Source organism: Dipodomys merriami, unplaced genomic scaffold (assembly GCF_024711535.1).
Source record: "Dipodomys merriami isolate MVZ:Mamm:240054 unplaced genomic scaffold, mDipMer1.0.p SCAF_9, whole genome shotgun sequence".
NCBI lineage: Eukaryota > Metazoa > Chordata > Mammalia > Rodentia > Heteromyidae > Dipodomys > Dipodomys merriami.
The window spans coordinates 10,957,001-10,976,213 of record NW_027206512.1 but is presented as its reverse complement, the minus strand read 5'-3'; the positions used below and the strand labels follow the sequence as shown (position 1 = coordinate 10,976,213).

At 38.0% G+C, this 19,213-nt stretch overlaps 1 protein-coding gene across 6 annotated transcripts in view; it reads right to left on the bottom strand.

The window, feature by feature from the left end:
- The window catches only part of Klhl8 (kelch like family member 8), a 67,253-nt gene that overhangs the window by 27,452 nt on the left and 20,588 nt on the right, over positions 1-19,213 (bottom strand). For all 6 annotated transcript variants that reach the window (XR_011370045.1, XR_011370046.1, XR_011370047.1 and 3 more), the window contains exons 4-7: positions 9,962-10,510; positions 7,285-7,471; positions 2,778-2,921; positions 1,392-1,503 (exon numbers count right to left, since the gene is read on the bottom strand). Coding sequence is in view for 2 of the 6 variants with exons in the window: in XM_070013211.1 (XP_069869312.1) it covers positions 1,392-1,503; positions 2,778-2,921; positions 7,285-7,471; positions 9,962-10,510 (992 nt within the window). In the remaining 4 variants the exon portion in view is untranslated. The remainder of the gene's footprint in view (positions 1-1,391; positions 1,504-2,777; positions 2,922-7,284; positions 7,472-9,961; positions 10,511-19,213) is intronic.

The following is a 19,213-nucleotide window of genomic DNA, read 5'->3' as shown; positions in this document are numbered from 1 at the left end:
ATAGAGTGCTAGCCTTGAGTGAAAAAGCTAAGACAGTACCCAAGCTCCTACTGGCACCAAAAAAAAAACCTATTGAACAATATTTTAAACATGGTAATATATATATATATATATATATTTATATATACTTCAGACCTAAATTCATTGTTGTGTGTAAGAGGCATTTCCAGTAAAACCAGGAACAAAAACAAAGCAAAACAAATCTGTTTCTGCTACTACTCATACTGTATTATATTATAAGCCAACAGAATCAGACAAGAAAAACAATTTGAAATATAAGAATACATGGGGAAATAGGCAAAAGTTGACTATGATCTACAGAATAATTAACAGTACTACATGAACTCTAATTTTAATCATTATGCTGGCTATGTAAGATTTTAGCATATAGGAAGCTGGGTGAAAGGTAGGTTCAAGGTATGTATTCTTTATCTTGACACTACTGGCATTTGGGGGTCGGATAGTTCGGGCTGTCCTGTACGTCATAAGATCTTTTGCTTCTGGCAACATGCCCACCACCCTTAAACTGTGACAACAAAAAATATCCTCAGTCACTGTAAAATGTCTCATAGAGGATAAAAATTATTTTTGCTAAGAACCACTAGTACATAGAAGCTTTACTATTTTTGCAACTTTTCTGAAAGCAATGCTTCAAACAAAAAGGGTTTTTTAATTATTTTTTTAAGCAATGCTAGTCCAGCACTATGGCTCATATCTATAATCCTAACTACTTGTGAAACAGATAGCAGAAGGATACATTTCCAGCCAGCTAGGACAAAAAAAGTTAGTCAGGGGTGATGGCATACAGGAAGCCTAGCTAAGAAGAGAAACCCTTCTAGAAAAACAACTAAAGAAGAAAAGGGTTGGGGTCAGAGCTCCTGGTAGAGTGTTTGCTTCAAGGCCCTGAGTTCAACTCCAGGACTGGCAAAAAAAAAAAAAAAAAGAAAGAAGGAAAAAGAAATGCTTAAGTAAAAATTGTAACTAAGGGCTGGGAAGGTGGCTCAGTGGTAGAGCACTTGCCTTGCATGCATGAGGCCCTGGGTTTGATTCCTCAGCACCACATAAGCAGAAAAAAAAAAAAAAAGCTGGAAGTGACGCTGTGGCTCAAGTGGTAGAGTGCTAGCCTAGAGCTGAAGAGCTGAGGGACAGCACCCAGGCCCCAGAGTTCAGGCCCCACGACCTGACCCCCCCCCACAAAAAAATTTGTTTAACAATATTACTATATGCCAAAATACCATTCCATGCTTTAAAAATAAAACTTCTGTAAGAACGAAGTTTTAGAAGGTAAAGTTTCTAAAATTAAAAGAAAAATGGAAAAGTTAAGTCCTTTTAATATTAAGACAACCAATTTCCCACCTCAGACCCAAAAGGCACTTTCCATGCTTATCTACCTCTTAGTATTCATTGACGCCTTCATCATCCATTTATTAGTGAGAGGATCAAACATCTCCATACTACCTAAATGTTCATTTCCATCATGTCCACCGACTGCATACACTTTACCTGTCAAATAAAAGTAGTCCCATGTGATTCCAAACAGAGAAATAGTACTGCTATTTGCATATAAATAATATACAACTAGAATGTCATGACAAATTGACTTAATAACTGCTATTTTGTTCAATATTATCAATGTCATTTCAGTAGTTAAATGAAAACAAAAGTAAGTTTTCACTAACATTCAATTCTATACATAGTTACTTAATTGCTTTCAAACACTAATTTCTTGGGCTTCCGAACTTTTTATTACATAGTAGATTAAATCATTATTTATGACTTCAAAAATGCTTACTAAAGTGGAAACATGCTTATAACATGTAAATATAAAACTTAACTATAATCAACTTTCTTGTAAATGAAACAAAAATACTCAAAAATATTATGTGACTAAAGTGTTAATTACAACTACTTTTAAGTACTTGTGTTACAGACGATTTTTAATTTTTTCTAAAAATTCTTCTGTATTTCTCTCAATAAGCATTGTGTACTTACATAATCAGGAAAAATAATATTTAAATGTTTCTATTCATTTTTAGTTAAAATCTCATAGCAATAAAAAAGCTATATATACTTGTCATTTGAATTCAATAAAAATATTTCCTTACTTTGATTTATTTTATTTTTTTTGTTGTTCATGGGGCCTGATTTCTGAGCCTGGACACTGTCCCTGAGGTCTTCAGCTCAAGGCTAGCACTGTACCACTTGAGCCACAGTGCTACTTCCAGCTTTTTCTGCTTATGTGGTACTGAGGAATCAAACCCAGGGCCTCATGCATGCAAGGCAAGCACTCTAACACTGAACTACCTTCCCAGCCCTGACTGGTTTTTTTGAAAATATAAGTTCAGAATTTACATATTTATTTAGTACTGAGGATTGAACCCAGTGCCTTTGGGCATGCAAGGAAAGTGCTTTACTACTGAACTTCCTATCTAGCCCTTCTTTTTCTAGAGACAAGGGTATTCCTTTCTAGTACAGGCTGGCTCAAATTTGCAACTCATTTGTCCCTGCCTTCTGGGTGCTAGGATTACAGATGTGAACTACCAGACCATGTCAGAAGAGTTGAACTCATATCCCTTTTCTTGCTATACATCTCCATATTTATACACTTTTCAACAGGTTATACCATGAACATCTGTGGGCGCAAAGGAAGTAAATAACCAGTACCCAAATATTTTTATTGATATATTACAACTTTTACAATTTAGCAACTTTCTTCTTTATAGGATAACAAGAATACTGCAATCATGTGATTTGCTTTTATGTAGTCATATACCCACCTTCCACAGAGATTACACCCACATGTCGCCTTCGGCTATTCATTTCTGGTCCAAAGAACCAACTGTTTTTGTTGATAGAATAGCATTCAATACTCCGAAAGGGGTCTCCAGATCCACCTCGACCACCAACACAAAACAGCACACCTAAAGTTAAAGGCACAAGATAGAGATAAAAACTTTATTATTTAGTGTGGAAAAAATAGCAGTCAAAATTTTGAGTAATTGGATAAGATGAATTGGATAACACTCTGTGTGAAATTACTAGAACTATTTTTCTTTCCTCCCCTTTAGTTGAACTTTTCAAATAATAAGATATATTGACTATCTCTTATAATAAGCTAACACCCCAACACAGTATGGTTTATATCTTCATTTACTCAGCAAAACTGTTCTTGTAGTTTGTCCTAACAAACTCAATCCACTTATAAATCAATTCATTTCTTATTGAACACAAATGTAATATTTGGTATGTTGATAATGCTGGGTTTCTCTTTTTGGAAATTCCTTACTTTATTATTATCTATAATATCCAAGTCTCCTTTTGTTTCCTAACATAGTTCCTTCTTTTTTACTTTTCATGTTTTATTCTTTTTTTGTGTGTGTATGCTGGACCTGGGGCTTGAACTCAGGGCCTGTGTGCTGTCCTTGAGCTTTTATGCTAAAGGTTAGCTCTCTACCAGTTGAGTCATAGCTTTACTTCCAGCTTTGTTTTGTTGTTAGTTAACTGGAGACAAAAATGTCATAGACTTTGCTGTCGGGGCTGGCTTTGAACCTCAATCCTCAGATCTCAAGCCTCCTGAGTACTAGGATTATAGGCATGAGCCACCAGCACCCTGACCTATGTTTCATTCTCAGTTCACGTATGTTTTCTGTGTATCTTCCAATCTACATTTCCAAGGCACATGTCCCATAGGTGCCTCATATCTAGGACATTCAAAACAAAGTCTCTTCTAACCTACCTAAATCTCTTCCTTTCCAGCAGTGTCACACCTCTGCCTTTCTATTACCACTGCTACTATCTTAGTTCAGGCCTTCAGCAGCTATTAGTCATAGCATTGCAAGATCTTGTCATCTGTTATCATTTTCAAGATATTTTGCTTTCAGATTATCAACAGCTTTCCACTTCTTCCATTAAAAAACAAGTGAATACCACTTAATCATATATTTAAAAATGATGAAAATGAGCTAGGTGCTGGTGGCTCACATCTGCAATCCTAGTTACTCAGGAGGCTGAGATCGGAGGATTGTGGTTCGAAGCCAGCCTAGGCAAAAAGTCCGCGAGACTACTATCTCCAATAAACTACTCAAAAAAGCTGGAAGTGGCACTATGGCTCAAGTGGTAGAGTGCTCGCCTTGAGCAAAAAAGCAGCTCAGGGACAGCACCTAGGCCCAGAGTTCAAACCCCAGAATGAAAATGATAAATTCCATGCTATATATTATAACTAAAAAAAGAGAAAAACCACTTAGCTTTAGTGTGATTCAGATTCATCTTAAGGGCACAAAACACAGACTGGCCACTTCTACCACTTTAAAAAGCCTTACAAAATAAAGCCTGAGAGCTGGGGATGTGGCTCAGTGGAAGAATGCCTGCCTAACATTCATAAAGGCCCTGGGTTTGATCCCTAGCATCAAATATGCACAAAAGGTAAAGCCTTAGCACAGCAGTCGCTTCAGGATATATCTGGTCTAGTTCAGTATTCCAAGTCTCTTTCTTTGGTGTTCCCATAGTACTTTTGGCAAGAGTCATTCACTTAGCACTCTATCCTATGACAACTATCTCCAGTCTTAACTAGGTAATGGATGTCTATTAGGCATATATATACTAACTGGGACTAGCATAATGCCTGGTGTGTACTAGATGAGGCATTCAAGAGACAAAAAACAGACTTTTTCCCTGACCTTCAAATTGTTTATAAATAAACTGAAACCTTGAAAATGAAAAATATGTTTTAAATTACAGATACTTAATGATGCTACTGGTAGTGTGATCCCAGAATGTAATCATAGTCTTTATTTAAGTAAAAACAATATTTTAGCTATGGGTCATCTTGGAACACAACATGAAAGGAAAAATAAAATGGAAATAAAAATATCAGGATGCAAAATCCTTTCTCTAATATTTTTCTGTATGGTCTTAGCATACTCTTAACCTAAGTCTTCTCATCTATAAATGGAATAACACTATCTAGCTCCCAATAGTTGACTCCTTTGTCAAAATAAACTAAAGTTTTTGCAATAATGTAAGGCCACATATATAAGTGTCTAGGATACTATCATACAATCTATACCATTGACATTTTAAATTCAAATCTGCATTTGAAAAGAGCTTGCCTATCATGTTCTCCCTGATATGTGGGCGTTAGATCTAAAATGTACTAGGTTATGACAAGTTAGACAGCATTCTAGATACTCACATATAATGAGACCAAAAGATGATAGTTGTAGGAGAGAATCACAAAGGTGCAATACCCAAGCACCTCTTCATATGTATATAAAATAATATACATACTGAAACAAATTCCAAAGATATGGAAACAAAGGACTTTTTTTCTTAATTTGTTTTATCTTTTTCTGATGATTCTATATTCTTTACCTTATATACAGTGCATTCACATGCACATCTGTGGGAGGGTGAGGAAAGGGCACAGAATCCGAGGAAAAAGGGTAGAAAAGCACAGCAGTGGAATGCACTAATGAAAATGAACTATGCAACTCGTGGGTAGAGATGGTGGGGGGCGGAGAGGAATTGGAGTGAATGAGGAAGCAGATAATATGATGCATGTAAATGTAACCCCACAGTATATCCCCTCTAAATAACAATAAAGTAAATTTAAAAAATAAGAAGAGCATGCTTACATAGACCATGTCTTTGATCCTCAGCACCAAACAAAACAAACAAAAAACTACCATATTTATAAACAAGTATTTCCTTTTGTTGCTGAAGTCAGGTTATTTTATGGATCTCATTACTTACTAACTGTATTAGCAGCAAACATACTCAGAATTCCTCTTCTAAATTTTTTTATTGTTATAAAGGTGACATAAAGAGAGAGCATAGTTACCTGTTACTCATTACTTAAGTCCAGTAATAAGTACATTTTTTTTTACAATGTCACTCCTTCCCTCACTCTCTTCCTGTTTTTCCCTCTCAGAATTTCTCTTGCTAAGTAACTCAGCCTTATTTATATTCTCTCATCCCTTAAGTATGTTATTCTTTTCTTGGGGAAATACAAAGTCCTCAAGACTGGAAAATAAAGGCAAATGTACATTCTTCCTAAAATATAGCAGTTCTAGATTCTAAGTGTTTAATATGGTCCATTATACAAATGTTAGACTTGTTTCATATCTTTATTGGTAAACTGAAAAAAAAAAATATTGCCGGGTGCCAGTGGCTCACACCTGTCATCCTAGATACTCAGGAGGCTGAGGTCTAAGGATCACAGTTCAAAGCTAGCCCAGGCAGAAAAGTCCACAAGACTTATCTCCAGTTAACTACCAGAAAATCGGAGGTGGCACTGTGGCTCAAAGTGGCAGAGCACTAGCCTTGAGCAAAAAAGCTCAGGGACAGTATCCCAATCCTTGACTTCAAGCCCCATGACCAATGGGGAAAAAAAAAACAAAAACAAATATTTAAATATGTAATATGTGTCAAGCACCATGCTTGTACTAGGATAAAAATCAAAACAAAATAGTTATACACATCTTTGAAGAACTCAAAACATGTCAAATAAATGGATTACAATGCAACACAGTAAAACAAATTGAAAGTGCTCTAAAGGTCTAACAGCTAATTCTGCCTAGAAGAATCATGAAGACCCCAAAGGAAGAGAAACATAAGTAGTCTCTTCATATTGTATAGGATTAGTTTAGTTTAGTTTTGCCTTTTTTAAAGAGCTTACTGGCTGGGCACCTGTGGGGTCATACCTATAATGCTAGTTAGTTAGGAGGCTGAGATCTGAGGATTACTGTTCAAAGCTAGCCCAGAAAGAAAATTATTAGACTCCTATCTCCAATTAACCACCCAAATGCCAGAAGTGGAACTGTAACTCAAGTGAGAGAGCACCAGTATTGTGCAAAAAGGGTCAGACAATGCCCAGGTCCTGAGTTCAAGCCCCAATACCAACACTTTTAAAAAAGAAGAGCTTACTGGAGCTAGGCATGTAGTACATTCCTGTAATCCCAGCACCTGGGTAGTTATGGCAGGTGAGCTTGAGACCAGTTTGAGCTACATAATGAGACCCTGCTTCAAAAGAGGAGGGAGGGAGGAAAGGATACTGGAAAGAAAGGAGGGAGAGAAAGGGAGGGGGGGGAGAAAGGGAGGGAGGAAAATACTACCTTAATTGGTACAATGACCTAAATTATATACACATATATAAAGACATATATACTTCCTTGCCAATTATTACTTTGAGGCAATTAGATGCTAATTATCTTACAGTTAAGTTTAGGCATACATAAATAACCTTTATGGTCCCAAAAGAACTGTAAAATAAGGGTAGTTAATTACCAGCTGTATGCTTCCTTGGAGTGGTCCGAACAGAGTATTCAAAGTCAGGTATTGCTCTGCTACTCAGATGAAGGTGATAATTTCTTGCTTCGTCCAATAAATCTCTACATTTTAGATTCTGCTTGACAATCTGTTCTTTTGCTACAACACCCATAAGAAATTCAACTGGCAATAATGGCAGACGGACCTAAGAGCATGAATAACTGTGTTAACAATTTAAATAGCAATTGCTTATTCTCCATATTTACTATCTTTTCTTTTTGTTTTTGGTCAGACATGGGGCTTGAACTCAGCTGCTGTCCCTGAATCTCTTTGTGCTCAAGGCTAGGGCTCTATCACTTGAGCCACAGCACCACTCCAGGTTTTGAGTGGTTAACTGGGGATACAAATCTCATGGGATCTTTTCTGCCTGGGCTGGCTTCAAACCAAGATCCTCAGATCTCAGCCTCCTGAGTAGCTAGGATTATAGGCGTGACCCACCGGCACCCAGCTTTTTTTTTTTTTTCCTTTAAATTTGTGTGTGTGTGTGTGCGCGTGTGTGCGCAGTAGTAGGTCTTCAACTCAGGGCCTGACACTGGCTTAGCTTTTTCTCAAGGCTCTACCACTTGAGCCATACTTCTACTTCTGGCATTTTGGAGGCTAATTGGAGATTAGTCTTTTTATCTGATTTGTCTGCCCAGGCTAACCTTGAACTTCCATCCTCAGATCTCAGCATCCTAAGTAACTATGATTATAAGCTTGAGCTACTAGGCCCTGGCCTGTTTTAAACTTCTCTAGGGCTAGGGGATATAGCTCAATGGAAGAGTATTTATCCATCATGTGTTAGGCCCTGGATTTAATCCGCAATACTACAAAAATAAAAACAATCCCAGCATGATGGCAGACATAGGTAATCCCAGCTTCTTAGGAGGCAGGGACAAAAGGATTTTGAGTTCAAGACCAGCCAGCAATTCTAGCTACTCAGAAGTAAGAGATCTGAGGATCATGGTTCAAATCCAGCTCAGGCAGAAGAGTCTGTGGGACTCATCTCCAATTAACTACCAAAAAGCCAGAAGTGGAGCTGTAGCTCAAGTGACAGTGTTAGTCTTGAGCACAAAAAAAGCTCAGAGATGGTGTCCAGGCCCTGAGTTCAAGCCCCAGGGATGGCAAAAAAAAAAAAAAAAAATTCTTTGAAACAGGGCTGGGAATGTGGCTTAGTGCCAGAGTATTTGCCTAGCATATATGAGGCCCTGGGTATAATTCCTCAGTGCCAATAAACAAAAGAATAAAAAATTAAAAAAAATAAATCTATGAAACAAAACGGCAATGTGGCTCAGTGCTAATAAGCACTTGACAAGTATGTTGGAGGTCCTGGGCTCAATTCAGTACTAAAAAATTCATTGTAATTATAATCATACTTTGAATATATTTAATTTCTCTACCTATAAACATCTAAAATGGTAACACTGGTAACTATAAGCAATCTTGTACTTACTATCTGTAAAAGTTGATAACACTATTAAGAAATTTTTTATTAAAATTGATATTATCAAGTACAAGGTTTTCACAAAGCATTTAACTTGTAAAAACTGAGTAATAACATTCCCCTTGTAGATAGCACCACTGTACTTCTGAATAAATGAAAGGAGAAAACTTTCAAGGGAAAACAGAAGAAGTAGAGGAGAATAGGAAGAGGGAAGGAAAAGGGAGGGAGAGAAAACAAAGAAAAAAACAAGACAGACACTAAAAGAAATATTTATTACTTCCTCATCCAAGTCTCCCCCACTTGAAAATTTTGTAATAGTAATTAAAAAACACATTTTTGAGGTTCAAAAAGTCAAACGATAAGGGGAGAAAATGGAAAAGTGATGTCTAATGAATCCAAAATAAATCTATATACATTAGGAATAAGCACTCATATTACCAAATAATACATTAAAATATTAAAATATTACTGTAAAGCCAATTCCTTAGAACCATTTCTAGTAGTATATTCATTTTTCAAAGAAATATTTTTAATATATAGATTAAAAATCATTCAGAGGTAGCTGGGAGCCAGTGGCTCACTCCTGTACCTAGCTACTCAGAAGGTTGAGTTCTAAGTAGTGTGGTTTGAAGCCAGCCCAGGCAGGAAAGCCCATGAAATCCTTATCTTCCATTAACCACCAAAAAATCTGCAAGTGGAACGGTGGCTCAAGTGGTAAAGCACCAGCTTTGAGCAAAAAAGCTCAGGGACGGCACTCAGGCCTAATAAGTCCCCCAAACTGGCACACACAAGTTTAAAAAAAAATCAAACAGGGCTGGGAATGTGGCTTAGTGATAAGAGTGCTTGCCTAGCATGCATGAAGCCCTGGGTTCAATTCCTCAGTACCACATAAACAAAACAGCCAGAAATGGTGCTATGGCTCAAGTGGTAGAGAAGCCTTGAGGAAAAAGAAGCTCAGAGACAGTGCCCAGGCCAAGCCCCAGGACTGGCAAAAAACAAAAACAAAAACAAAACGAACAACAACAACAAAAAGACATGTCAAATTCAGATTTCTCTAAAACAGTATAGGAAGTGAATAGGAAAGGTATAAAGTTATTTTCATCATTATACCTATGTTAATGGCTTGTATACTCCCTCAAATGAACAACTTTATATAATCAGTAAAACATTTATCATCTTTCCTTTCCATGTACAATCTTATTTCAGCCCTACCTGTGCAAGTGTTTCATCCAACCATTTAGAATGATGCTGGGGATTGGCAAGAAGCCACTTGATAGCAGCACTATAGACCTGCTTTTCATTCTCAATATTTAAATCACTCGAGGACAAAAGCTTATGGAGGTGTTGTGGTGACACACTTACAAAGTCTTCGCACTCCACTACTTCAGTGAAATGTTCACAGGCATACTGATCTGCCATGTCCATTAGGTCTATTCGATTGTGACTTTCTGCAAAGGCTCTTACTGCCAAGCAATTGGAGGGATGAAAATGTAACTTCATGTATTCACAACAGGCTTTAGCCACCAGTTCAACCTGCAGAATACATGCTGCATACAAAAGAGGCTGTACGTTGTCAACAGTCAAAGTAAGCCGTGAAGAATAGACAAACTTCACTAAGTCTTCTATTGCATCACCATCAAAATCTCTAATCTCAATCAGTGTTTGTTTGGCTTCAGCCATTTCAGAGAGAAACATGGCTCTGAAGTAGGGAACAACACAAGCCAATACCAGTTTGTGACAAGAGATTAGCTTTGAGCCAACCTGTTGAAAAGAAACCAAAACAGTTTAGTATCAAAACTAGCCTTGAATCAGCACAGAGCATGTTTTGCAGCAAGGACAAAAACTCCAGACAATTTATAGTATTGCTGTTAGGTTTCATATTATCTCCTCTAAGAAACATTTGTGAATTAATGTAAAACAAAAAAGAAAACGGCAAACATCATTTGGCACTGATCATATGCCAAGAACTATTTATGCTTTTTGTACAACTACTCAACAATTCACTTTTGTCTAAACACCCTATGAACAGGTACTTTTTTTTTTTGGTGCTAATACCGGGGACTTAGAACTCAAGGCCTCATGCTCTGACTCAGCTCTTTCCCTCACAGCGGATTGTCTACCACTTGAACCCCACCTTCACCTCTAGGTTTTTGTAAATTTGTCTGTCTTGGCTGATTCTGAACCTTTATTCCTAAATCTCAGCCTTGAGGTGAGATTATAGGCTTCAGCTACCAACTCCCAGCAACAAGTACTGTTATTATCTACCATTTATCAATCAGAAACTGAAGCAAAGAGCAAACACTTCAATATTTAATATTTATTATGAGCGTGATTAAATTTTTCCATTTTGTTTACCTTGAGATAACATTTCATATAAAAGCATTAAAAATGAACACTGAATTCTTGTCAACTTGAAAAATTAAGACTGCTTCCAATAGTGTGCCATTATAAACACTTCGTTATTACTGGATCTTTATTCCCATTATTTCCTACATCAACTATAAATAGAAACAATGCTATAAAGAATAGGTACAGCCAGGTGTGTAGCAAATACCCATAATCCCAGAACCTGGGAAGCTGAGGCAGGAGGACTTCTGAGATTGAGAGCACCCGGAACCAGAAACTCTAATTTAGGGAAGAAAAGAAAGGGAGAGGAAGGGGAGGGGGAAAGAGAGGTGCAGAGGGAGGGGAGAAAAGGAAGGGGAGGGATGGCAAAAAGGGGGAGAGCAGGAGAGAGGGAGGAGAGAAGAGAGAGGGAGGAGAGAGGGAGATTGAGGAAGACAGGGAGAGGGGGAGAAGAGGGGAGAGAGAAGAAGGGGATAGGAAACCATCTGAGATGTACTTACAGTATTTGTGTTAAAGTTTGGGTGTTTGCTTACTAAGACATATGTTTTTTTTCTTTTATAAACATTAAATAATTAATTCAATTCTTTTGTTTCTCCTAAAACTACAGAATTTTCTTTATTGTGACAACACATACATTTTGGGTATTAGACAACTGTCATATATATTTCAAGTTGACTTTATTAATTTCTTTGTGCTTGTCCTTACAATTTATCAGTGACATATACATTAGAAATGCAATCTAGCACATACCCATAACCACTTAACAAAACGTTTTCTCTAACTTCTTTAGAAAACTAATTAACCCTAATCCATCTTAATCACTGGAAGAAAAAAAAATGGCCAGAAATGACTGGTTCACACCTTATACTCCAGTGTAAACATGTGTACTCATCAGTAATTCTTACCTAGAGAACTAAGAATATATCAATGTAAATTCTAGTATGCATATACAAAACTTAAATCCTTTATAGTTTGCTTTCTTTTCTTATAGTTTACTAGTTTTATTCTACCTATAGTTTTACACACACACACACACACACACACACACACACACAAAATCCAAAACAACCCTTTCCTTTCTGATCTCTTTCTAAGGTACATATTGGAATGGGGAATCATTCTACTTAAATATTTACCTCAAGTCTTTTTCTACTACCTTTATGGTTTAACATTTTACATTTAAAACTTTGTATCTGAAAGTTGTTGGTAATGAGTGTAGGCTTCTTCTCTTCCTACTTTTTTTTTTTTTTAATGTGCTAAGGATTAAACTCAGGGCTTCCAACATGCTAAAAAAATATTCTACCTTTGAGCTCCACAACCAGTTTCTTCTTCTTCTTTTGTCAGGTGTAGGGCTTGAACTCAGGGCCTGGGCACTGTCTTTTGCTCAAGGATAGTGCTCTACCATTTTGAGCCACAGCATCACATCTAGGTTTCTGGTACTTAACTGGAGATAAGAGTCCCATGACCAGGCTCTAGTGGTTCAAGCCTGTAATCCCAGCTACTTAGAAGGCTGAGATGTGAAGATCACAGTGCAAAGCCAGCCCAGCTCAAAGTGGTAGAGCATTATCCTTAAGCAAAAATACGCAGGGACTGCTAGCAACCTAGGATCCAAGTTGAAGTTCCATGCATGACCGAAAGAGAAAAAAAAAAAAAAAGGATAGTTCTTGCTGGACACCAGTGGCTCACACCTGTAATACTAGCTATTCAGGAAGCTGAGATCTGAGAATCATAGTTCGAAGACAGCCTGAGCAGCAAAATCTGTGAGATATTTATCTCCAATTAAGTCACAGAAAAAACCAGAAGTAGCGCTGTGGCTCAAGTGGTAGAGTACTAGCCTTGAGCAAAAGGAACTCAAGGACAGTACCTAGACCCAGAGGTCAAGCCTCAAAACCAGCAAGAAAAAAAAAAGTCTCACAGACTTTTCCCCAGGCTGGCTTTGAACCATGATCCTCAGATCTCAGCCTCCTGAGTAGCTAAGATTACATGAACCATTTGGCTCAGTTTCTTCTTTTTAACATAATAGTAATCCAATTTTCCAGGCTCAATATAATCAATAACGTATGAAAAACAATAATAACTATATTAGTACTTTAAATTTTTTCCTGTGAGTCTAGAGGAAGAGAATAGATGGAATGGGAAGGAATGACAGGACAGACTGAACAGGAAGCACTCAACACTCAGATGAACATGCTAAATTCAACCCTCTGGTACAATGCTTTGATATTCACAAAAAAATAAACAACCTTTTCCTGTTTTTATATAATTTTAATTACAAAATAAATTTACAGTGTGTTTCATTATTTGACAAATGATGTTTAAAAGAGATCCCAGCAGTGGGAGATATCCAGCCCAGAGGTGATATAAGGTCTAAGAAATCATTTGGTATATGATGGGGCAGACATATACGCTTCTCATCAGCTACTTGAGGCAATCTGTACTGATAATTCTGTATGGCCTTTGAGTGATACTATCAATAATAATCTCTAAATAATCTCTACCATAATAAAAAGCTCCACACCTATAGAGGATCCCCAGATGTCAACCTACTAAGTTGGGATTATAAGCATCAGCCATTGGCTCCTGGCTTGTTTAAGTAGAAGTGATCAGGTAGGATTTAGATTCTATTAAGACTAAAGCTAAAACATATACACACATAAAGTCTGGCATATTTTCTTTTATTTATTTATTTTTTTGGGGTCCGATCATGGGACCTGAACTCTGGACCTGGGCGCTGTCCCTCAGCTCTTCAGTTCAAGGCTAGCGCTCTACCACTTGAGCCACAGCACCACTTCCAGCTTTTTTCTTTTTGTTTATGTGGTGCTGAGGAATCAAACCTAGGGCCTCATGCATGCAAGGCAAGCGCTCTACCACTGAGCCACCTTCCCAGCCCCACCAGGCATATTTTCAAATTTACTTAAGCCCTAAAATGGGATCTCAAATCTGAGATCAAACATTCGTTTTTGCTTTTTTGCCAGACCTGTGGCTTGAACTCAGGGCCTAGGCACTGTCCCTGAGCTTCTTTTGCTCAAGGCTAGTACTCTACTTGAGCCACAGTGCTACTTTCAGCTTCTTTTGTTTATGGAGTACTGAGGAATCAAACCCAGAGCTTCCCTGCTTGCTAGACAAGCCCTCTATAACTAAGCCACATTTCCAGCCTCTGAAATTAAACTTTTGTTTCTCTTCTCTCTTTTTGTCAGTTGTGGGACTTTAACTCTGGGCCTGAGTGCTGTCCCTGAGCTCAAGGTGAGTGCTCTATCACTTGAGCACCACCCCCAGTTTTCTGGTGGTCAACTGGAGATAAGAGTCTCACAGATGGTCCTGCCCAGGTTGGCTTTGAACTGCAATCCTCAGATCTAAGCCTCCTGACTAACTAGGATTACAGGCATGAGCCATCAGCGTCCAGCTACAATTAAACATTTTTTAATGTTTAAAGATCCTGAAAATATCCTTGTGTGTGTATGTGTGGGTCTGTGTGTGTGCACACATGCATATTCACACGCATACATGCCGGGCCTAGGGCTTGAACTCAGGTCCTGGGTGCTGTTCTTGAGTTTTACTCAAAGCTAGCATTCTGCCACTTGAGCTACAGCTCCATTTCTGGTTTTTGTTTTCTTTTTTCTTTTTTTTGCTAGTTAGTTAGAAATAAGGGTTTCATAAACTTTCCTATTTGGGCTGGCTTCTAACTGCAATCCTCAGATCTCAGCTTCCTGAGTAGCTAAGATTACAGGCATACGCCACCAATGCCTGACTCTGAAAATACTTTTTTAAAAAAATATCTGAAAATGTTATTGGGATTGTTTCTAGGCAAATTCTTTGTAAATCTGACATAAAAGTACTCTATTAAATATATTTCCAACAGTTTATGACATAATAGCACCATATAATTCAATTTCCAGTGAACCATTATTTACTCATTTTCCCACTGTAACAGTATACATTAATGGCCAGAATGTTATTTTCATATTGATTTTAAAAAGATATTGCCCCTAGCTGGGTGCTGGTGGCTCACACCTGTAATCCTAGCTACCAGGAGGCTGAGATCCAAAGATCGCAGTTCAAAGCCAGCCTGGCAGGAAAGTCCATGCATGAGACTCTTATATCCAATAAATAACCAGAAAATGAGAAGTAGTGCTGTGGCTCAAGTAGCCTTGAACTAGAGATGAGGGACAGCACCCAGCCCAGAGTTCAAGCCCCCCCCCCCAAAAAAAGACATTGCCCCTCTAAAACTCTAATCTCCTGATTCAAGTAAACTAAAATGTGGTGGTTTTTTTGTTTGTTTTTTTGTTTTTGTTTTATTTTGGTGCTGGTCCTGGGCTTGAACTCAGGGCCTAAGCTCTTTCACTCAAGACTAGCCCTCTACCACTTGAGCCATAGCCACACTTCTGACTTTTGGGGGTTAGTTAATGGGAGTGAAGACTCTCACAGACTTCTGCCCCAGATGTCTTTGAACCACAATCCTTCGATCTCAGCTTCCTGAGTAGCGAGGATTGCAGGTGTGAGCCACAGCACCTGGCTAAATGAGACTATTTCTCTTTCTCTCTCAGACACAATAAAAAATGTAATGTTAAATATACATATATAAAAATAGAAATGTAAGGCTGTGTAAGATTTGTGTTTAAACTGTATAGTATCTTTTTTTTGTATAGTTAACACACTATTGGATGTGTCTTTAGATAGCCCTGTTCTGGTGGTATTTTCAATAGCCACTAACCTTGCCTGGTACAGTATGAGGGTTGTAAATTGGCATGGAAATTTAAGGTAAGTTCTTGTTGGTGCACAGCACAAATTAAGTTATATATGGGAATGGTAGTTTTTTTCATCTTCAGTTGTCTGACATAGCTTATACGAAATAATTGTTCTGTTAACTGAATATCACTCTGTAATTGAAAAAAAAAGTTGTAGTTGTTTTGTTGACATTCTAAATGATTCTAAGTAAATATAATTTTTTAATTAAAAAATTGGTATATTCAAAAGACAAAATTTCTGGTTTTAAAATGCAATCCTCAGATCTCAGTCTTCTGAACAGCTAGGATTCATTGACATCTAGCTTATTCTTTTTTGGGGGGGGGGTCCAGTCATGGGGCCTGAACTCTGGGCCTGGGCGCTGTCCCTCAGCTCTTCAGCTCAAGGCTAGCGCTCTACCACTTGAGCCACAGCACCACTTCCGGCTTTTTTCTTTTTGCTTATGTGGTGCTGAGGAATCGAACCCAGGGCCTCATGCATGCAAGGCAAGCACTCTACCACTGAGCCACCTTCCCAGCCACATAGCTTATTCTTTATTTTTTCTATACTTTTCCTCTTTGGTATATAAGATTATTGGGAGCTAGGCCGGGTGGTACATACTCTGGCTTGGAAGGAGGTAATTTAGAGCTTTTTACCCTTTGCTTTCTATGTGAGACACAGATCATCTTTGTTCACCTCTCTGGATGATGCAGTTGCCACCTTATAAGCAGAGAAAGAGATCAGCCCCCACTAGATATCACAACTGGTACCTCGATCTTCCTGCCTTCAAAACAGTGAGAAATAGAACTGGGTACCAATGGCTCAGGCCTGTAATTCTTTTTTTTTTTTGTCAGTGGTGGGGCCTGAATTCTGGGCCTGGGTGCTATTCCTGAGCTCTTCAGCTCAAGGTCTGCGCTCTACCACTTGAGCCACATCACCACTTCTGGCTTTTTATTAGCTTAAGTGGTGCTGAGGAATCAAACCCTGGGCCACATGCATACAAGGCAAGCACTCTACTACTAAGCTACCTTCCCAGCCCTCAGGGCTGTAATTCTAACTACTTAGGAGGGTGAGATAGGAGGATCAAGGTCCAATGCCAGCCAGGGTAGAAACATCCACAAGATTTCATCACCAATTAACCAGGAAAATGCCAGACTGGAGGTACAGATGAAAAAGTAGATCTCTTTCTCTCTGGAAAAAAAAAAGCTGAGCAAGAACACAAGTCCCTGCCTTCAAGCCCTGGTATCAGTACAAAATAGATAGATAGATAGATAGATAGATAGATAGATAGATAGATAGATAGATAGATAGATAGATAGATTAGATAGTAAATAAATAGTACTTAAAAATAACAGCAGCACAAATGGATTAAGACAGCCTACTTTTAGGTCAGGAGCTCACTGTTTTTTTTTTTGTTGTTTTTTTTTTTTGTCGGTCGTGGGGCTTGAACTCTGGGCCTGGGCGCTGTCCCTCAGCTCTTCAGCTCAAGGCGAGCGCTCTACCACTTGAGCTACAGCGCCACTTCCGGCTTTCTGGTGGTTTATTGGAGATAGGAGTCTCACGGTTTCTCCTGCCCGGGCTGGCTTTGAACCGCGATCCTCAGATCTCAGCCTCCTGAGTAGCTAGGATTACAGGCGTGAGCCACCAGCGCCCGGCTTCAGGAGCTCACTGTTAAAAGGTAATAAAGTTGTAATTTCTACTTCTTAGGAAGTATATTATAAAGCAGTTTACCCATTGTTTCCCTCAACTTTTCAGAACACTTATTCTTACCTGGTCAGTTGGAAGTCTTGACAAGTAATCATTCTACTTTAAACCTCAGAAACAGTACTAGGTCCTACAAATATCTGCTTTAAAAAAATCATAGAAACATTCTCCAAAGAGAAGCTAAATAATATTAAATGAGATATATCCAGTGATAACCTCAAGAGCTGGTATAGGAAGAAGTTAGGATGTGGCTCAGTGGTAGAACTTTGCCTATTAAATGCAAGGCCCTAAGTTCAAACCTAATACCACTCCTCATGTCCCTCCCAAGAAACAACCAGCAGCAGCTAATTTTGGGGACAGAAGTTGTAGAACTTGTGCTTAGCATGCATGACATCCACAATCCAATTTTAAGACCCAAACATGAAATTTTAAAAAGCTTTGCTGTATATAGTTTCACAACTGCCATTAGATAAATTATTTTCACTAATAAACATAATATATAAACAAGTTCTCTTCTCCACAGAATGACCTGAAGGTAACATACTTTTTTTTTTTTGGTCTGGTCGTGGGGCCTGAACTCTGGGCCTGGGCACTGTCCCTCAGCTCTTCAGCTCAAGGCTAGCACTCTACCACTTGAGCCACAGCGCCACTTCCAGCTTTTTTCTTTTTGCTTATGTGGTGCTAAGGAATCGAACCCACTTGCAAAGCAAGTGCTCTACCACTGAGCCACCTTCCCAGCCCACATACTCTTTCCAATCATCTTCCGACGCAATTAATGAACCCTCTCTTATGTTTCCATAAAAGTACTACAAAAATGACAGTGTTAATGAGCCTAATTCTGGCTAAACTTCAAAAGTCCCTCAACGGCAAATACAGTACAGTATCCACACTTATTCATCCTCGCCACTTACTAGGTAAAACTTTAGTGAATATTTAAGTGAATTTATTTTTACTTTGTATATTTACAATGAATTCTGAGATAACTGTCTTTCTAGACTATTTGTATGAAACACAATAATAATCAAAGGAATTATGCTAAAAATGAATTTATATAAACAGAAATAATCTTCAATACAGTATGAATCTAGAAAGTGCTTACGTAAACCACTATATTAGCTATGCTGTGATGACTAAATTCTGAAAGTAGAAGAAATGTTAACTTTGAATTAAGAAACAAATTCAATAATAGATGTCTGGGAAATAGCACTGTGGCTCAAGTGGTAGAATGCTAGCCTTGAGCAAAAGAAGCTCAGGGACGTCACCCAGGCCCAGAGTTCAAGCACCAGGACCAGTAAAATAATAGTAATAATAATAATAGTAAACAAAAAACCCAAAACAAATTATTTTCAAGAAAATGTGGTATATGTACACAATGGAATTAAATGCTTCCATTAGAAAGAATGACATTACCTCATTTGTAAAGTAATGGAAAGACTTGTAAAAAAAAGTATATTAAGTAAAGTGAGCCAGACCCAAAGAAATATAGGCTGGGTGGTTCCCCTCATTTGTAATATCTAGAATATGTCTATAAATCTACAAGTTAATCCAATTGATAGTAAAAGACAAATAATTATACTTGGACATGACTAATTAAACAGCACTCTAAGCATACATAGCACAGTGAGAACAAAAGAGGGGATCACAATGGCTTTAGGGCTATATGCCTATGACCACACAAACTGATGTTCATTG